This window comes from Panthera onca, chromosome B1 (genome assembly GCF_046562875.1).
Source record: "Panthera onca isolate mPanOnc1 chromosome B1, mPanOnc1 haplotype 2, whole genome shotgun sequence".
Lineage (NCBI taxonomy): Eukaryota > Metazoa > Chordata > Mammalia > Carnivora > Felidae > Panthera > Panthera onca.
In genome coordinates, this window is record NC_138342.1 from 44,767,299 (window position 1) to 44,787,254 (window position 19,956).

At 35.8% G+C, this 19,956-nt stretch overlaps 1 protein-coding gene across 3 annotated transcripts in view; it reads left to right on the top strand.

The window, feature by feature from the left end:
* CEP135 (centrosomal protein 135) overlaps positions 1 to 19,956 on the top strand; it is a 69,220-nt gene that overhangs the window by 33,402 nt on the left and 15,862 nt on the right. For all 3 annotated transcript variants that reach the window (XM_060654970.3, XM_060654973.3, XM_060654971.3), the window contains exons 14-21: positions 3,225 to 3,302; positions 11,161 to 11,312; positions 14,689 to 14,804; positions 14,879 to 15,033; positions 15,665 to 15,720; positions 16,448 to 16,616; positions 17,424 to 17,534; positions 17,875 to 18,060. In XM_060654970.3, coding sequence (XP_060510953.2) covers positions 3,225 to 3,302; positions 11,161 to 11,312; positions 14,689 to 14,804; positions 14,879 to 15,033; positions 15,665 to 15,720; positions 16,448 to 16,616; positions 17,424 to 17,534; positions 17,875 to 18,060 — 1,023 coding nt within the window. The remainder of the gene's footprint in view (positions 1 to 3,224; positions 3,303 to 11,160; positions 11,313 to 14,688; positions 14,805 to 14,878; positions 15,034 to 15,664; positions 15,721 to 16,447; positions 16,617 to 17,423; positions 17,535 to 17,874; positions 18,061 to 19,956) is intronic.

The window sequence follows — 19,956 nt, forward strand, 5'->3', positions numbered from 1 at the left end:
CTGGTTTCTCTCACTTTGCATAATGTTTTCAAGTTCATTCATGTAGCATATATATGTTTTAATACTTTATTCCTTTTTATTGTGGAATAATATTCCATTGTATGGATAGACAGACAACATTTTAATTTTCATTTGTGTGGTTTCTACTTTTTGGCTATTATGAATAATGATGCTGTGAACATCCATGTACAGCTTTTTGTTTATATGGGTTTTCATTTAATCTTGAGTATATACCTAGGTTCATATGATAACCATAACCATTTGAGCAACTGCCAGGCTGTTTTCCAAAGCAACTGTAACATTTATATTCCCACCAGCACTGTATAAAAGTTCTAATTTCTCCACATCCTCACCAACACATGTTATTATCTGTCTTCTTTATTATCATCATGCTGGTGGGTATGAAGTAGTATCCATTGTGGTCTTGATTTGCATTTCCTTGATAGCTAATAATTTCAGGCATCTTTTCATGTGCTTATTTAGCCATTTGTATATCATCTTTGAAGAAATGTCTATTTAGATGCTTTGTCCATTTTCACATTGGGTTATTATCTCATTGTTATTGAACTATAAGAGTATTTTATATATTTTTAGTACAAGCCCCTTATCAGATACATGATTTGCGAATACTCTGCCCCATTCTGTGGGTTGCCTTTTCATTTTCTAATTTTTTTTTAAATTTTTTAAATGTTTTATTTATTTTTGAGACAGGGAGAGACAGAGCATGAACAGGGGAGGGTCAGAGAGAGGGAGACACAGAATCTGAAACAGGCTCCAGGCTCTGAGCTGTCAGCACAGAGCCCGACGCGGGGCTCGAACTCACCGTGAGATCATGACCTGAGCCGAAGTTGGCTGCTTAACCGACTGAGCCACCCAGGCGCCCCTCATTTTCTAAATGGTGTGCTCTAAATGGCTTTAAAGCCATTTAAAGCACAAGAGTTTTTAATTTTGATGAAGTCCATTTTATGTATTTTCTCTTTTGTTGTTTGTGCCTTTGGTGTCCTGTTTAGGCACAGTATTTTATGTTTTCTTTTATAATCTCCAAAAAATATGTTAATGTACACAAAGCACTTAATAGAGTTTAGAACATTGTAAGAACTCAACATAGCTATTACTGTTACTATTATGGATTGTGTAGTTTAGTTTCAATAGGTATTATTGAATTAATGCTTAGAAATCAGTAGCTAAAGTTAGGAATAAGGACATTAAAGCATTATAAAGGTAGTCCTTATTGCATACATTTTCAGTTAAAATTTTACCCCAACACAATACTTTTAATTGGGATCTTTTGGAATACTGCCTCCCAGAATGTGCTTTCTTATAAAAATAAGTGTTAAAACTACCAAATGGAAAACTTCTGTGCAATATGGCAACTTTTAGCACAAGCTACTGATTTATTCTTTTCCATATTTGTTGAAAGGACCAAGGAATGTAAAAACAGGATTTAAAAATGCAGTAGTACTAAAAGCTCAGAAAAAAAATGATATTCATATTACCAGAATCTTTCTAGATTGTAGGAGGCAGGATTTATGAGCTTACAGTAGGTCTTTTACTTAAAACTAATCATCTCAATCCATAAGCTTCCTCTTGTAATTTCCTCTTATTCTGCTACCCACCCAGATGTCAAACCTGGCATCATCACTGACTCCTCTCTCCCTTAAAGCTCTTCTTGTCCTTCAATCAATCACCAAGTTCTATTTGTGCTACCTCTTAAATAATATTTAACATTTATTAAGCCCTTTTCATGTGGGAAGTTCTGTTCTAAGTGCTTTTTCCATGTGCTTAGTAAATCTTCACAATTGCCTTTTCAGATAGGTAATGCTTACAGACGTGGTCTCTGAGTTACAGTGAGTTTAAATAATTTGCCCAAGATCACCTAACTATGACATCACATGGAGTCTGGCTCCTGAGCTCACGTTAGTTTCTCTTCAATCTGTCTACTTCTTTCCATTACTCCTCTGCCATCCTGTTCTGGCCATTATTCTTTCTCAACTGTATTTGTGTATTAGCAGCCTCTCAAATCTATATTTTACACTGAAGTTAGAGTCATCTTTCAAAGGTATAAATCTGATCACATCACTTCCTATTTAAAATCTGTTAACTGTTTTCAAAGACTTCAGTGATTGGCTCTTGCCTACTTCAAGGTCTAGCCTTCTTATCCCCAAACTTATCTCCCCATTTCCCACCCCTCACTTTCTTGACTCCAAGCTTAATGGACTTTTTCTTGCCCCCAGTTTTCTATATAGGCTATTGAAAAATTGTTCATCTCTTTGAGTACCCTCACCTGGCAAATTCCCATTCATCCTTTAGAGCCAGGTTAAACATCATTTCCTCACATAGGAAGCGAACTCTAGGCTCTAGATTCCCTTTCAATATGTTGCCATAAAGTTCCTTTTTCTAGCAGAATATTCATGGTTTTATATAGTGTCTTGTTTAAGGTTTGTCTTTTCTACTAGTCTTTAGTAACTATGATGTCAGAGGCTTTATCCATTTTACTCACTATGCATTTCTAATACCTTGCTTGGTGCTTGGTATATAGTGTGTACTCAATACTGGTTGAATGATTTAATAAACAAAAAATGAATACAGCGCAGTGACCCTTCCAACCAGATATGTAATCCAAACATCGGGTGTCTTTTTGTTTTTAATGAGTAATGTGGATAGAAGTATGAATCTACACTAGAAAAATTCTCAGAGAACACCAACTTGTATCACTTGTTCTACACTTAGTATCAGCAATAATTGGATAAGGTAACATAACTATAGAAATAGCACTTGTTTACACTGTTGACCAGCCCATTGTTGAAATTCTGATCTCTTGCATGGCCCTGTAGTATTCTGTTCCTTTGTCTTTGTGATTTCTTCTTTGCACTCTCTTCCTCTGATATTTCTCACTAGGGCACACTCTTGATCTTACTTAACCTGCTGGGTTTTTTCCCTTTATAGTTGTGCTAATGGATTGATCTAGATAAATTGTTAAAAACAAATCCATACCATTCTGTGTCTTTTGTTACAATTACACATGGAGGTAGAATATAAAAAACAAGAAACTCCTGTCACTTTTTTTTTTCAACCAAAAGCATTATTGTAAAATGTCTAATGATTTTCTTTCTAAAACATTTCCATGTTATAAAAAGACAAACAGAATAATACTGTAGACTTGTTTACTCTGGTAATTTTGTTATCTGATATGAATGAACATCTTCTATAAAATTTTTTTTCAGAATCTCCAGGAAATGAGTATTTTTGAAAAATCAAAATTAGAGAAAACTATCGAACATTTGACACGTGTTAATCATCAGGTAATTTATCAAACTGGATTTGGGGTATATTGTGTTGTATGAATAACTATTTCAATTATAGTTTCAATATACTATACTATAGGTGCCCCTCACTGCATGTTTTTAAAATTACAAAGTAGTGGGGCGCCTGGGTGGCTCAATCGGTTAAGCGTCCGACTTTGGCTTGGGTCACGATCTCACAGTTAGTAAGTTCAAGCCCCACATGGGGCTCTCTGCTATCAGTGCAGAGCCCACTTCGGATCCTGTGTCTCCCTCTCTCTCTCTCTCTCTCTGCCCTTCCCCAGTGTGCACTTGCGTGCACTCTCTCTCAAATAAACATTAAAATAAAAGATAATATTACAAAATAGTGTTCTAGAGATGCCAAGTAACAGTTATTTGGAATGTGTACTCTGAAGGCTATTTGGGTTCATATCCATCTCTGTTACCTATAACCTGTAGGTAAGCTACTCAAATTTTCCATCCCTCAGTTTCTTTATTTGTAAAATGGGAGTGATGCTAGTACTTAATTCTTAAGTTTTTGTGAAGATTAAATGAGTTAATATATGTCAAGAACTTAGAAGAGTCGCTGGCATTTGTCAGCATTCAGTAAGTATTAGTTATTGTTGTTTTATTCTTTTTAAAAAACCATTGTACAGACATGGAGGAAAAAATGAAATTTGTTTTCATTCCTTATTGCTTTCTCTATAATGTAGAATATTTTTAACAAATTGATATATGTGTTCTGACAGTCTTTTTTCTCTTGGTATTTCATTTTGGCTGATTTCCTTTACTGTGTCTTCACTGTTTTTATTTACCATGTCTACTAATTTGATTATCTGTTTTTATGAACTTTGTGTCAGTTGGGTTTTGTTTTTTTCATCTCATCATGGGTTATATTTTCCTGATTCTTTGAATTCCTGGTTACTTTAGATGTCAGATTATTGTGAATTTCACCTTCCTGGTTGGTGGATTCCTATAAATATTTTTTAGGTTTATTCTGGGATATAGTTTAGTCAATGAAAGTAGCTTGAGACTTTTCAGTTTTGCTTTTAGCAAAACTGGGACCAGAGTAGCATTTAGTCCTGGACTAATTTTGTTCCACCACTGGGACAAAACCATTTTGAGTACACTATGTATTGCCCCATGAATTATGAGGTTTTCAAATGACTCATGGGAATAGGAATTACTCCATCCCTGTATGAGCCTTGAGTATTATTCCCTTTAACTTTTTGACAGTTTTATTCTCTGGCTTTCTCTTGAGTAGCTTCCTCTGTGTTGAGCTCTGCACTCGAGTGGTACCTTTAAAAGATCTCTGGAACTTTTAGTCTGTGTAGCTCTCCAGTATCTGCTCTGCAAACCCTAACTGCTTTGGCTTTCCTTGACTCTCAGTCTTGTCTTCTGAACTTAGGGGAGAACACCAGCCTTCACCTGAGTTCCTATCCCTGTGCCACAGCCTGGATTTTCTTGAAGCAGTAAGCTCATAGGGCTCATCTCATTTGTTTCTTGTCCCTCATGTCACTGTCCATCATTGCCTGATGTTCAGTGTCTGGAAAACCATTGTTTCATGTATCTTGTCCCAATTTTTAATTATTTCAGGTGAAAGGGTACCTGGCATTTCAGCTTGCCCAGGAGCTGATAGTGAGAATTAATGAACTGAAAAATAGATCTAAAGTACTAGAAGTCATTGGAAAGAGATTGGGATATAGAAAATGTAAAATAAGTTAAAGTCTTAGAGAATAAAGTGAGAAAGTCTCATGTATTTTGTCAAAATTGTAGGACAATGTAATAGAATGTGAGATAGGTAGTATTTGAAAAGGTAATGATTGATAATTTTCTAGGTATTTTAAAAACACAGGAATCCTCAGATTCCAAATGGACAGTGAATGCTAGGAGTATGACAAATCCCAAAGAAGATAAATAAAAAGAAATCCATACCATTTTAATAGAGATGAGCAATATAAGATACTTATGTATGAATTTGGAGGACCTTTATAAAAAATATTATACAACCTTATTGAAAGACATTAAAGAAGACCTAAATAAGTGGAGAAATATATCAGGTTTATAACAAAGGTGACAGACATCATGTTTATAAAAAAGAATGTAAATTCTTCTCAAATTGATCTATAGAATTGATGTAATTCCATCTGAAATCCCAAGAAGGTGATGTGTGTGTGTGTGTGTGTGTGTGTGTGTGTGTGTGTGTGTGTGAAAATCAACAATAGATTTTATTATCTTTTTTGATGTTTTATTTATTTTTGAGAGAGAGGGAGACAGAGTACGAGAGGGGAGGGGCAGAGAGAGAGAGGGAGACAGAATCCACGAAGCAGGCTCCAGGCTCTGAGCTGTCAGCATAGAGCCTGACACGGGGCTTGAACCGTGAACCACGAGATCATGACCTGAGCCAAAGTCAGATGCTTAACCAACTGAGCCACCCAGGTGCCCCTCGACCATAGATTTTAAATTTTACGTGGAAACAAAGAGCTAAGAATCACAAAGAAATTTTAAAGAAGACCATGGTGGAACGTAACCTACTAGGTATGAAGGCTTTAGAGTCAGTAATTAATCTAATCTAGTGGTAGATCACAAGGATTAAAAGAGAATGATAAAATCCAGTAGATAGTAAACCCAGAGATATATGAAAAACTTGATATATCAAGGACTCAGATCAATGGGAAAAGAAAGGATTATTTGGTAATTGTTTCTGGGATACTTGGCTATTCACATTATATGTGTATTAAAAAGGAATTAGAGGGCGCCTGGGTGGCTCAATCGGTTAAGTGTCGACTCTGGGTTTCAGCTCAGGTCGTAATCTCACGGTTTGTGGGATCAAGCCCCGCTTGGGGCGTGCTGACAACGCAGAGCCTGCTTGGGATTCTCTCTTCCTCTCTCTCCCCCCTCCCCCGCTCACATGCATGTGCTCTCTCTCAAAAATAAACTTTAAAAAAAGAAAAAAAGGAATTCATCCTACCTCAAATATACTATATGCAAAAATCAGTTCAAGTTGACTTGAAATTTAGAGTGTTCAAGAAATAGCTACGAGTTTTCAAAGAAAATACAGGAGAAAATCTTTTTGACCTTGGGGAAATAATAATAACAGCAGTGACTTACATAGCATTTACTCTATGTTAGGTACTTTGTTAACATTATATGTAATTTTAATTTCGATAATAACCATAGGAAGTAAATGCTAATATTATCCTTATTTCATAAAGAAACTGAGGCCGGGGAGATTTGCCTAACATCACACAACCAGCAAGTGTCTGCTGCCAAAATGTATGCTCCTAAATACAAATGAAAGAAAACAGATAAACAGGGCCACATTGACAAGAACTTCTTTGTTCACCAAATAGCCATAAATTGAAAAGACAAGCCACTGAGAGAATGTGCTGTACATTTCACCTAAAAAAACCAGAAGATGTAAATTGACACTTTATGGCAGAAGAAATTACAAATGGTTAATAAACATAAAAGGGGTTCTATCTCCTTAATAGCAGAAATACAAATTAAAACCATAGTAAAAACATTTCACATCTATCAGAAAATTATATCACATCAGAAATTAACAAGTTATAACATTATTTAACAAGTATGTGTAGTGTCAGGAAGTGCAAACTGGTACCCCTTTGGAGGATATTTTGGCATTATCTAGCAAAGGCATATTCTGTGATCCAGCAAGTCCATTTCTAGACATGAACCTTGCTTGGAGGTCAGCAAACTATGGCCCCCAGAACAATTGTGGCCTCTAGTCTGTCTGTAATAAAGTTTTTGTTAGAACACAGCCATGTTCATTGTTACATATTGCCTGTGGCTGTTTTTGTATTACAACAGAGTAATGGCAGCAGACCATAGACCATAGACCTAGACCAGACCATAGACCATAATAGAGCCTAAAATAATTAACTCCCTGGTAGAAAATGAAAAACAATCTTGAGGTCAGTTTTGAGGAAAATAGATAAATGGGAGTAGTATTTCACACAGTGAAGTATTACAAAGCAGTGAAAATGAATGAATAATAGCTACAAACATCAGTGTGCACGAATCTTACAAATATAATGTCAAAGAACGTGCAGTATGATTTTATCTACTTATGTAGAGTTCAAAAATATATAAACCTTAGGGCTCCTGGGTGGCTCAGTTGGTTACTCATCCAACTTCTGCTCAGGTCATGATCTCACTGTTCATGAGTTCTAGCCCCACATCGGGCTCACTGCTATCAGCATGAAGCCTACTTGGGATTCTCTGTCTCCCTCTTTCTCTGTCCCTCCCCCCCACCTCAAAAATAAATAAACATTAGGGGTGTCTGGGTGGCTCAGTCGGTTGAGCGTCCGACTTCAGCTCAGGTCACGATCTCGCGGTCCGTGAGTTCGAGCCCCGCGTCGGGCTCTGGGCTGATGGGTCAGAGCCTGGAGCCTGCTTCCGATTCTGTGTCTCCCTCTCTCTCTGCCCCTCCCCCGTTCATGCTCTGTCTCTCTCTGTCTCAAAAATAAATAAAACGTTAAAAAAAAATTAAAAAAAAAAAACATTAAAAAAAAAATATATATATATATATATGGGTGTGTGTGTGTGTGTGTGTATATACACACACACACACACACACACACACACACACACATTACACACACCTAAATTATGTATTGTTTAGGGATCCATACTGCTCACAAGTAGTTTCAAGGTTCAGGTAATATATTTTTATGCCAGATAATATAGGTACACAAATGTTCATTCTTTTATTCTTTATACTATACATGTACTCTTGTTTGTACAAGGAGTTTTGAAATATTTTTAATGCAAAAAAAACCCCACAAAAAACAGTTTCCTTTCCTACCTCTTTATCCCCAGAACTACCACCCACAACATCTAACTCCTCCTGATGTTTATTTACCTCCCTGTTTCTAAATAATGTGTTTGTGATTGCTCAGTCTTACTTTATTGATTTAAGATTATTTAATGAATTTCTGTGATGTTAGATGATGACCTAGCACTCTTCCCTTTTTCTTCCCCCATTACTTCAAGCATAATTTTACTACATATAATATTTACTTTGGTAGTTAACTGTCTATATTATTATGACTTATAATGGCTCATGGGTCAGCAAAATGGGATAGTACCACTCTTGCCTTTTCTCTTACAGATCTTTTTCCTGGAGTTAATAATTGCTTTTGTTTTGTTTTGTTTTGTTTTTTGTCACTTTTCTGTTTTCATTAAACCCATTGCTAATTTTTGTTAAGAACTCCAACCTCTGCCACATGCCTTTCAATATTTTTTGAATATTCAAACCCATCAGTTCTATTGTTTCCCGCTGAAGACTTTCCTTCTTGAGCTTTCTCTCTTCTTGCTCAGTTGTAGACTATGTCTTCCTCTTAAGAATTTCCTTGTCTCCCTCTCCTCTATTGAATCTCATATTTTCTTCTTTCTTGGTTTTTCCCTTTGTTCTGGTATGGCACATTCTCCAGTTTCATGGAAAAGAATACATGGGAGGAATTGTTTTTGGTACACTACTTGTCTGGAAATGTCTTTATTCAGATTTCATAAATTGATTTATGATTCAGCTTGTGTATATGGAAATCTAGATTAAAAATTATTTTCACTAAAAATTTTGAATACTGTTTTCCATTGTTAAATTTCTTTGAGATATCTGATACTCTTATGTTTCCTAGTCTTTTGTACATGATATGTTTTTATTTCTGAAAACTCTTAGAATTTCTTCCTTACCTCCTGTTTTTAATTTCTTGGGTAATTTACTATTCTTTTTTTTTTTAATTTTTAATGTTTATTTATTATTGGGAGACAGAGAGAGACAGAGCGTGAGCATGGGAGAGAGGGAGGGATACACAGAATCTGAAGCAGGTTCCGGGCTCTGAGCTGTCAGCACAGAGCCCAACGTGGGGCTCAAACTTCACAAACCATGAGATCATGACCTGAGCCGAAGTCAGACACTTAACCAACTGAGCCACCCAGGCACCCCGATATACTATTCTTATTTTCTCTCTCTGGAACTTTTTCTGTTTTTAAGTAAGTTCTGTTCCCATTATGGGGCTTGAACCCTTGACCCCAAGATCAAGAGTCATATGCTCTAACTATTGAGCCAGCCAGGTGCCCATCTGGAACTTTTATTAGTTGGTTTTGGACCTTCTAAAGAGATCTGAGGTTCTTATCATTTCTCCCTTATTTTCTTGTTGATTTTTTATTCTTTCTGGGAGATTTCCTCAACTTTATCTTCCAAGTCTTCTATTGATATATTTTAAAATTTATATTTTTACTTCCCAAGAAAAATTTCTAGAAAGAGATGGGAGGAGCTCTCTGGTGTGTGATGGTCCCTGTATAGATTTTTAGCCAATCTCCTTGTTCAGTTGTTTTCCTGACCTCATCCCACCACTTGGTGCCTTCGTGTGTTGAGTTTCTTCAGGGCAAATCAGCTAGTTGCTCATAGATATTACTCCGGTCACTTTAGATCAGTGTTTCTTTAGATCAGTTCCACTTCCTAGGAGATATTTGGCAGTATCTGGAGAATTTGCGCTTAACACAGCTAGGGGAGAAGGTGCTTCTCATACCTGGAAATAATGCTAGAGGGCCTCACCTACTCAGAAGCTTGGGATGCTGCTAAACAACCTACAGTGCACAATGCACAGGTCAGCCCCCCTCAGCAAAGGATTACCTGGCTCTAAGTGTCAGTAGTTCCTAGTTTCAGAAACTTTGCTTTAGGGTGTATCCTTCTTCTGCTCTGAGTCACTATTCTGTCTACTCTTTGTCTTCCACAAGTTGTTGAAGTCACTCATCCACTCTTGTTTTCCTTCTTGTTCTCTATGCCCTTGTGAGTGTGTAACTTTCTATTCCTTTACTGTCATTTTAGCAGTTTCCAGATGGAGGGGATATCAAATATGTGTGGTCAGTCTACAGTTTTCACTGGAAAATTTCTATTTATCACAAATATTTCTTAGTTTTGAGTTTTACATATAGATCATTATTCCATTTAGAATTTATTTTTATATGTAAAATAAAATAGAAATCTAGCAAATTTTTTTCTCCAATGAGTGGCTCTCCCAACTGTTTTTAAAGAGCCTTTTCTTTTCCCACTTCCCTAAAATGCTACCTTTTCTAAATTTACATCTGTGTACATGCATTTGCTCATCCTTGTGAAATCCACACTCTTTTAATAGTAGCTTTCTAATTCATTCTGATACCTTATAAGGCAAGTCTACCTACGTTCTCCCCCCAGTGCCCACAATTTTTCCTGTTTTCTTAACTTATTTTCCCTAAGTGAACTTTAGAATGAAATCTAAGCCACCTTCCCTGTTTTAAAAAGGTCCTGGTAGGATTATTATTGAAATTTCATTGAATTTAACAGTTATTTCAGGAACTTTTGATACATTTCCAATATTGTGTTTCCATTCAGAAACATGGTGACTCTTTACATTAAATCAGGCTGTGTTTTATGTCCTTCAGGAAAATTTTATAGTGTCTTCATATAAGTCTTGCCCATTTTGTGTTTGGGTTACAGTATTTTCTGCTCTGATTTTTCTTCAGTCCAATGTGCTTACTGATTTTTAGAAATTTCTCAGAATATTTGCTCTGCTTGCTAATGGTTTACCTTCCCTTTTTCATTGCTGTTATGGATATGTTCTTTTCTTCCTTTATTGCTTTTTTTTTTTTTTTTTTTGGTATCTTTTTTTTTTTTTTCATTTCACTGATAATGAAAAGGAATGAAAAGGAGAGATAAATGTGTATGCCCATTCTGACATCTAGAACCTAAAGTGTACACATGACTTTTAAAGTATTGTTAAATCTATTTCCGTAGTTTTCTTCCAGAAATATTAAAGAGTGCTTGAGGAAAACAAAATAGACATACACCTATTAATTTTTTTAATTTAAATTATAGCATGAAGATGAAAAGTGTGAATTAAAGTCTAAAATGTTAATAATGAAAGAAACAGTAGAGTCATTAGAGAACAAAGCAAAACTCCAAGCTCAAAAACTTAGCCATGTGGCTGGTGACTCATCTCATCACAAAACAGAGATGAACTCACTTAGGTAAGTTTTTTGAAAGTCTGTTTTTTCACTTCTAGGAATGAGTTAGTGGCTATGTAAGGTTCTTAGTAGCAGCATTTTGGATGGGACCTTTGAGCAGTGAAAGTTGGCCTTGCAGCAGAATCACCTGGGGAGATTTTAAGAAGTATGGATTTAAGGGCTGATCTCTGGAGGTTCTTACTCACTGAGTGAACCTGGGTAGGTTTTGAGTATCCCTATTTTTAAAGGCTTTCACAGACTGATATCATTGCAGGCAATCAATTGCAGCCATAGCATAAGTTTTTAGACCGACTTCCTTCAAAAATTCCCCTTCCGTATTTTGGATTGTTTGCACTCCCTAGTGTAAGATTGCTGAAAATTACAGAATTTTTTGCTCATCATTGTCCTTATCTTTCTTCTTTCAAAGAAATGTAAAATCAGAATACTCATATACAGAGTCTAAAAAGGTGATGTGTCTGAAAGGTAAGAAGGTCAATATGGAAACATAGGCAGTATCTACAGGTTAGAGGCAGGTTGTGAAGAACTTCATATGATAAGCAGGAGTGTCTGGATTTTACTTTGTAAACATGGAGAAGAAACACATGTTAACCAGAGAGGTAATGTGATTAGCATGCCTTTCAGGAGGTGAACTCTAGTGGAAATTGGGAAGATGGATTTGGAGTCACAAGAGACTAATGGCAAACAGAGGAGACTGTATGTCTGGACTGGAAATAGTGGCAATGAACTTGAAAAGAGGCTAGATTTAGGAAACATTTCTTACATAAAATCAAAAGGATTGGATGAGAAATGGATTCTATGAGATGAGAGAAAGATGCAGTACTTCAGAAATGTGTTTGCCTTATGAGACTGGGTCATTGGCTAGACATTAGTGAATTTAAAATACAGAACATTGAAGGAAATAAAAAGTCAACGAAGTTAATTTTTTTTCTGGACTGGGTAGCTGCAGTAAGTCTTTTTAAAGACTTAAGATTAGAAGAAGGGGATCACTGAAGAAGCAGAGGAGATATTCCTCTCTAAATTACATTTGCAGTAAGGATCAATAAAAGATTTTCACGTGCCAACATGACATTGCATATGTAAACTAAATCATGAAGTAATAACAACTTGAGATCAGAAAGAATTATAGTAATGATTAGAAAAAAGATCAATAAATTAAAACTGAAAATGGTAGTGAACAGTAGAATGGATATTTCCAAAAACTGAGTCAGTAAAATAGAAAACAAACTCAAGAAATTCATCTAGAATTCAGAGCCCAGAAGAATAAAAAAAGTTGATGAGATAAAAGACACAGACCTAATATACAAATACTGAGAATTGCAAAATATATAGTAAAATAAACAGCAGGATTGAAATCCAAGGAATAATTAGGAAAAGGAAAGCCAGAGTCTGTTCGTAAGGGGTCCATGATTATCAAACAAACTAAATGAAATAAGATCAAGAGCTGGTTGTGTTAATTAATTAGTCTGTGATTAATTAAGGAATACTGTCTTAAGGACTCAGAGAGGATCTCCATTTTTGCCCTTCTGCTGTTCTGACTACAGGTCTTAATCAGACTTTAGGACTATCTAAGGTGAAAGCTGCATTTTTTTTTCTCAAGTGCTACATATATCCTATGGAGAGCTAGCTGAATGGACCAGCTTCTCTTCCTCTGGTTCATGTCTATATTCAGCTCCAGAATGCAGATACTATGGTAGATTTCTGTCACCCAGAATTACTAGTCCACCTGTTTCCCTTTTGTGTTCAGCTGACTGGATCTGGCATTTAATCCATTTTGCTCTTTCCTTCAGACTGTAGTCACAGCTCCTCTTTCCTTTCCTCACAGGAGGCCCTTAGCAGTCTTACAAGGCAGAGCTTTCATTGGCCTTTCTTGGATCCCAAGCCTACAGCTACTTTCACATTTTTTGTGTTATAATAATATCCTTTTGTCTTGTGAGCTCATTGTGCTACTTCCCTCACAGTCACTGTGTTATAGGAAGGGATTGTGAAGACTTTTTTGTCTGCCTTGTATAACCTGGGGAAATTGCATGGTTACATAACTTTATTTTGCTCTGACAGAAAAAACCTGACTTATTTCTGAGGAAAGGGTGCCAGTCACATTCTCCATATCACTATATTCTGGTAGAGTCATGAGCTCAAGCCTTCAGATCCAATCTAAAGCTAAGCCAATACAAACCACGATGAGAAGCACTATACAGAAACAAAGCCACATTATCCAAACCTCATGCCACTTTTTTTTTTTTTTTTTTTTTTTTTTTTGTGCAGAAGTGATTTTATTAAAGCACAGGGACAGGACCCATGGGCAGAAAGAGCTGCCACCTCATGCCATTTTCGATATCATTAACAGAGATCTTGCTGCCCTTTTAATCACATAAACTTATCTTACCCTTGACATGAAGACATTTTTGAAGCTGATACTCAGATAGATGAAGCATATGTTCCTTTCCATCCACCTGGTAGACCCATCTTCTCTTCCATACACACACACACACACACACACACACACACGTGTGTGTGTGTGTGTGTATAATGTCCACTTTCCCTGTTTAGTATGACCTCCAGTTGATACCCACCAAAAAAGTCAAAATAGAAAGCAAAATTAAAAGTTCACTGGTCAGGAGCTCCTGGCTGGCTCAGTTGGTAGAGCATGCAACTCTTGATCTCAGGGTTGTGAGTTCAAGCTCCATGTTGGGCGTGGAACCTACTTCAAAAGAATTAAAAAACATAAATAAAAGCCCACGAGTCAGGATTTATGGATAATCCTTTGAAGAAGTACCAGGTAATACTATAAAAGCATACTATAGGGGTGCCTGGGTGGCTCAGTCGGTTGAGCGTCCGACTTCGGCTCAGGTCATGATCTCACAGTCTGTGGGTTCGAGCCCCGCGTCAGGCTCTGTGCTGACAGCTCAGAGCCTGGAGCCTGTTTCCAATCCTGTGTCTCCCTCTCTCTCTGCCCCTCCCCCAGTCTCACTTTGTCTCACTCTGTCTCTCAAAAATAAATAAATATAAAAAAAAATTTTTTTTAATAAATCAGCATTTAAAAAAAAATAAAAAAAATAAAAGCATACTATAAAACTATGCCTTTGCCTTCACTATTGAAAATAGATTTTATAAGGGAAAGAGTGTTGATACTAGGAAACTGAGAAGAGCTTTGAAACTACCAGGAAGCCTCTAGAAAAGTGTAGACAATTATTTTGATTTTTATACTATATTTTTAGGAAGTAGAACGAACCATTTTGAAGAAGAATGGCAGACAGCAAGAAATAATATATAATATAATGCTGTTAATTATACTGGAAAAGCTTTAAAATAAAAAATGAAAAAATATTTCTACCAGAGATAAAGTAGACTTTTTTTTTTTTTTGGTCCACTGATTCTTTAGGTTAGTAAATGAGCAGCTACAGCAGTCACTTGATGATTGTCAGCATCGGCTTTCCAAAAAAAGAGGTGAACTTGAATCAGCCCAATCACAAATTAAGTTACTGGAGGAAAAAATAGGTAAGGTTTTTTTAAATTTTGTTTTCACGAAACCTAATTTACTTTGTCTAACAAACATTTCTCTTTATTTCCAGGTAAACTACACCTTCAGATGACTTCACAGAGTGAAGAGGCTCATGTAATGAAAAAGACCATTGGTGCTATTGATAAAGAAAAAGACTTTCTTCAGGAGACTGTAGATGAGAAGACCGAAAAGATTGCAAACTTGCAAGAAAACCTGGCTAATAAAGTATGTGACTGTTCAGTACCTTTATCTAGCATCTGAACAGAAATGATTTCATTCTCTATTTCACAAATGTGCAGTTCTTACCCCCCATATACAGGTTGCTAAGGTCCAGAGCCATATCTTTTAATATGCTTAAATTTCATTTTATGCCAATAATTTGGATCTTTAAAAATTCTATTGATAGAATGTAATGTAATTTTATCAGATGTGATTACAGCAAATTCAAACAAGTTTTTTTTTTTTTTTAATGTTTATTTTTGAGAGAGACAGAGACAGAGCTTGAGCGGGGGAGGGGCAGAGAGAGAGGGAGACCCAGAATCCAAAGCAGGCTCCAGGCTCTGAGCTGTCAGCACAGAGCCTGAAGCGGAGCTCGAACTCACAAGCCGTGAGATCATGACCTGAGCCAAAGCTGGATGCCAACTGACTGTGCCACCCAGGAGCCCCGAAACAATTCAAGTTCTTAGTGTAGGTTAGAAATATGCCAATATGTGAAGTACAGTTGGGAAATAGAAATATGTTTACTTTGTAGCTTTCTTTTATAGCATAATTTATATAAATGTCATAAGTTATATAAATTCAAGGAAAGATTTCTAAATGCATGTTTTAGAATCATATATTTTCATAATTTCTACAGGAAAAAGCTATTGCTCAGATGAAGATAACAGTCTCAGAGTATGACTCTTCTATGAAGTAAGTGATAAATGCTTTTTAGAAATTTTCAGTGAGTGCAGCTTTATCTATTTAAGTAGTAATTAGACCATAGGAAAATTTCCTTCAGTTTTCCTGTTTTTGCCGGTGGCAGCATCTGAGTCTGCTAAAGAGGGTGAACATGCCATCATCCTCTTTAACTTTCTCCCCTCCTCCATCATCAACATCTCAACAGTTGTGTCTGATTCATTATTCTTTTCATGCCTATATGCTTTTTATTTCTACAGTAATTACCCTGTTTGGACCCTAATTATTAAAACTTAGATTACTTTAGTAGTCAGTATTGAATTTGTTCTACATCCTAATCTATCTTGAACAGTTACAAAATTTTACATTTTATGTCTGGTCTCTACTTCAAGACAAAAATCACTAATTGTATTTATTATATATATCTTTACATATTACATAGTAGTGGGGACTTAAACATTAAATAGTATTTGCCAATTGAATCTATTATGTTTTGCTCATAACATTTGAAAGTCTTCTATTTTTACTTACAGAATTATAAATTTATTTTATGACTACTACTTCCATTTAATGATTGATAGAGATCTAAAATATCTGCTTTACCTAATTCATCAGTGTCTTAATGTAGTGTGGTTTCTTGTATTCTTATTGTACTTAATTTCAGAGTATACAGTTTTCTTTTAAGTAATTTACAATTTTCTAAAAAGCTTTCTTTATTATTTCCATATCCTTCATGTAACAGCCAGCTAAAGGAAACGTTGACTAGTCGGGACCGAGAAATAAGCAGCCTCCGGCGCCAGCTTGATGCAGCTCACAAAGAACTTGATGAAGTAGGAAGATCTAAAGAAGTGTCTTTTAAGGAAAACAGAAGATTACAAGATGATCTGGCTACAATGGCAAGAGAAAACCAGGTATGAGTCCAGTGTATAAATGGATTGTTTATAATACAGTCATTCCTTGCTAAATTTTAAAGCTGTAAATATGTTTTCTAAAATTTAATGCTGTAAAATATCAATAACATAAAGAACTCTGTAAGGAGAGTAGTATTTATAAGAGTATTAAAAATGCAGTTTAGAAAGCTGCTGTATATCACAGAGTGTCTAGTTGATGCAACTGTGGTCTCCTTACCATTTTGGTCTTTGTTACTGGGAATCCTAAAGCTGGGAGCATAGGATTCTCTGTGGCAGAAATTATTGTCACCCCCAGGATCACTCCCAGGGCAAAGTGTTGCGTTTTAAAGACCCACAATAGATTTTAATTATTCATACTTCCTACCAGCAACTTAGAGACTCTCTAAGTAAATTATTGAATATTTTAGAATAGCAGTTACTCAAAATTATTGACTTTGTTTTTGCTGGTTTATTAAAGGATTATACCAAGAAGATGAATGATTTTCCTGTTTTAAAAAAATTACTTTCAGTATTCAATATAAAGCATATTGTTGATATATGAATTTTAAAAAATGTCAACCCATGAGCGTAGCTAGCCCCATAGTATAAATGCCAGATACACGGTCCTAACTCTTGCAGGAGATCAGTGGTAATATTTGGTTAAAAAGTCGAAATCAGTCAGGAAAAAAGTAAGAAAATAACTCTTAGGAATAGTTTTACTTTTTCCTACTCTTATTCCCCCATTTCAAAAGGAGCTATTTGAATATAAATAAAACTCATTAGGTATCACATTCATTATAGATTTGTCTTCAATTTTCTGATTTATAGGAAATCTCATTGGAATTGGAAGCAGCAGTGCAAGAAAAAGAAGAAATGAAGAGTAGAGTTCATAATTACATAACTGAGGTGTCACGATGGGAGAGCTTAATGGCTGCTAAGGTGAAAAAACATTATTTAAGTTGGATTTAAGACATTTAAAAATTTTTTTCATGTGTGTTTATTCTGTCTTATGTATGTATGTATGTATGTATGTATGTCTCCTCTCTTAGATAATAAGGTTTGAGTGGAGAGCTTATCTTCTATATTTTTATACTTGAGATCTTATCTACTATATTTTTATACTTCCCTGCAGATCTTACTTAGTATATGTTGTCTGCATAGATAGCATATGTTTCCGAATTAAAACAAATTTTCTAATGTCCATATATGTTTATGATATGAGTGTTCCAGTGGGTGACAGTTACTAATTTAGGAACAATGTTTTTATGCTTAAAACTAGGAAAAAGAAAATCAAGATTTGTTAGATAGATTTCAGATGCTTCATAACCGTGCTGAAGACTGGGAGGTCAAAGCCCATCAAGCTGAGGGAGAAAGCAGCTCAGTTCGACTGGAACTTCTTTCTATTGACACAGAGAGGAGACACCTTCGAGAAAGGGTAGAGCTACTAGAAAAAGAAATTCAGGAGGTAATGTATTCATTTGTCTTGTGATGATATTATTAGTAAAACTATAACATTCAAAGATACTTTATCAAAGTAAGGTTTAAGCATTGATAAAATCAAGTTCAGTGGTAATCTTTTGTCATTAATTCTAATAATTTGCTTAGAAGCCCCATTATTTCTTTTTAAACTGTAGTAAAATATATATGACATCACATTTGCCATTATTAAGAGTACAGTTCTTTGGCAATTAGTACAGTCACATTGTTTTTGTTGTTGTTGTTTAAAGTATATTTATTTATTTTGAGAGAGAGAGCACAAGTGGGGAAAGGAGCAGAGAGAGAGAGAGGGAGAGAGAGGATCCCAAGCAGACTCTGCACCACCAGTGCAGATCCCCATGTGGGGCTCAAACCTATGAACCAGAGATCATGACCTGAGCCTAAGGCAGATGGGATGCTTAACTGACTGAGCCACCCAGGTGCCCAGTGCATTCACATTGTTATGCAAAATCACCGCCATCTCCAGAACTTTTTCATCTTCCCTGACTGAAGCTCTGTCCCCATTAAATACTAACTTCCCATCCCTCACCCCCTACTCCCTTACTCTCTCCCCATCCCAGCCCCTGGCAACTACCATCCTACTTTCTTTCTCTATGAATTTGACCACTCTTTGTACCTCATATAAATGGAATCATACAATATTTTGTCTTTTTGTGACTGGCTTATTTCACTTAGCCTTAAGGTTCAGTTAACCTCAAGGTTCATGTATGTTGTAGCATGTGTCCAAATTTCATTTCTTTTTAAGGCTGAATAAACATTCCATTATGTATATACATCACATTTTGCTTATCCATTCATCTGTCGATGGACATTTAATTTGTTTTCATCTTTGGCTACCAGGAATACTGCTATGAACGTGGATGTACAATATCTCTTCAAATTCTTGCTTTCTGTTATTGAGGATATACCTAGAAGTGGAATTGCGAAATCAAGATCATTTTTATGTTTGATTGCTTTCAGGACTTGCCATACCTTTTTCCATGAGGAAAATTGTAACGAACTATGACAAACATAAAAAATGTGAAAGTGGTTTTGGAATTTGGTAATGGACAAAGGCTGGGAGAGTTTTGAGGTGCTTGAGAGAAAAAACCTAGATTGCTTTGAAAAGCTTGTTGGTAGATGCTTATTACAGGGGATTCTAGTAAGGGCTCAGAAAAAAGGAGAGTGTAGAGAAAACTTATGTTATTTACAAAATGCATAAATTTTCAAGAACAGAATTTTTCCAGAAATCTTAGTGTTTCTTCTAATGAGGTCTCAGATGCAATTGAGGAACATGTTATTAGACACTGAAAGAATGGTGATCCTTGTTATAAAATGGCAGAGAACTTGACTGAACTATGGTCTACTCTTGGAAGGAAAGTATAACTTATACATAAGTGATGAACTTGGATATTCAGCTGAGGAAATTTCTAAGCAAAGTGTGGAAGGTGTAGCCTGGTTTCTTCTTGCTGCTTATAGTAAAATGGACAGAGATAAATTGATAAAGGAATTGCCAAGGACAAAAGGAACTAGGTCTTATCAAAATGCCAACAGCATTTTTTACAGCACTAGAACAAATAATCCTAGAATTTGTATGGAACCACAAAAGACTGCAAATACCCAAAGCAGTCTTGAAAAAGAAGAACAAAACTGGAGGGATCACAATCCCATATTTCAAGACATATTACAAAGCTATAGTAATCAAAACAGTATAATACTGGCACAAAAAAATAGACACATAGATCAAAAGAACAGAATAGAGAGCCCAGAAATGAGTCCACAATTGTAGAGTCAATGACTCTCCAACAAAGGAAGCTAGAATATGCAGTGGGAAAAACATGTCTCTTCAGCAAATGGAGCTAGGAAAACTGGACAGCTATATGCA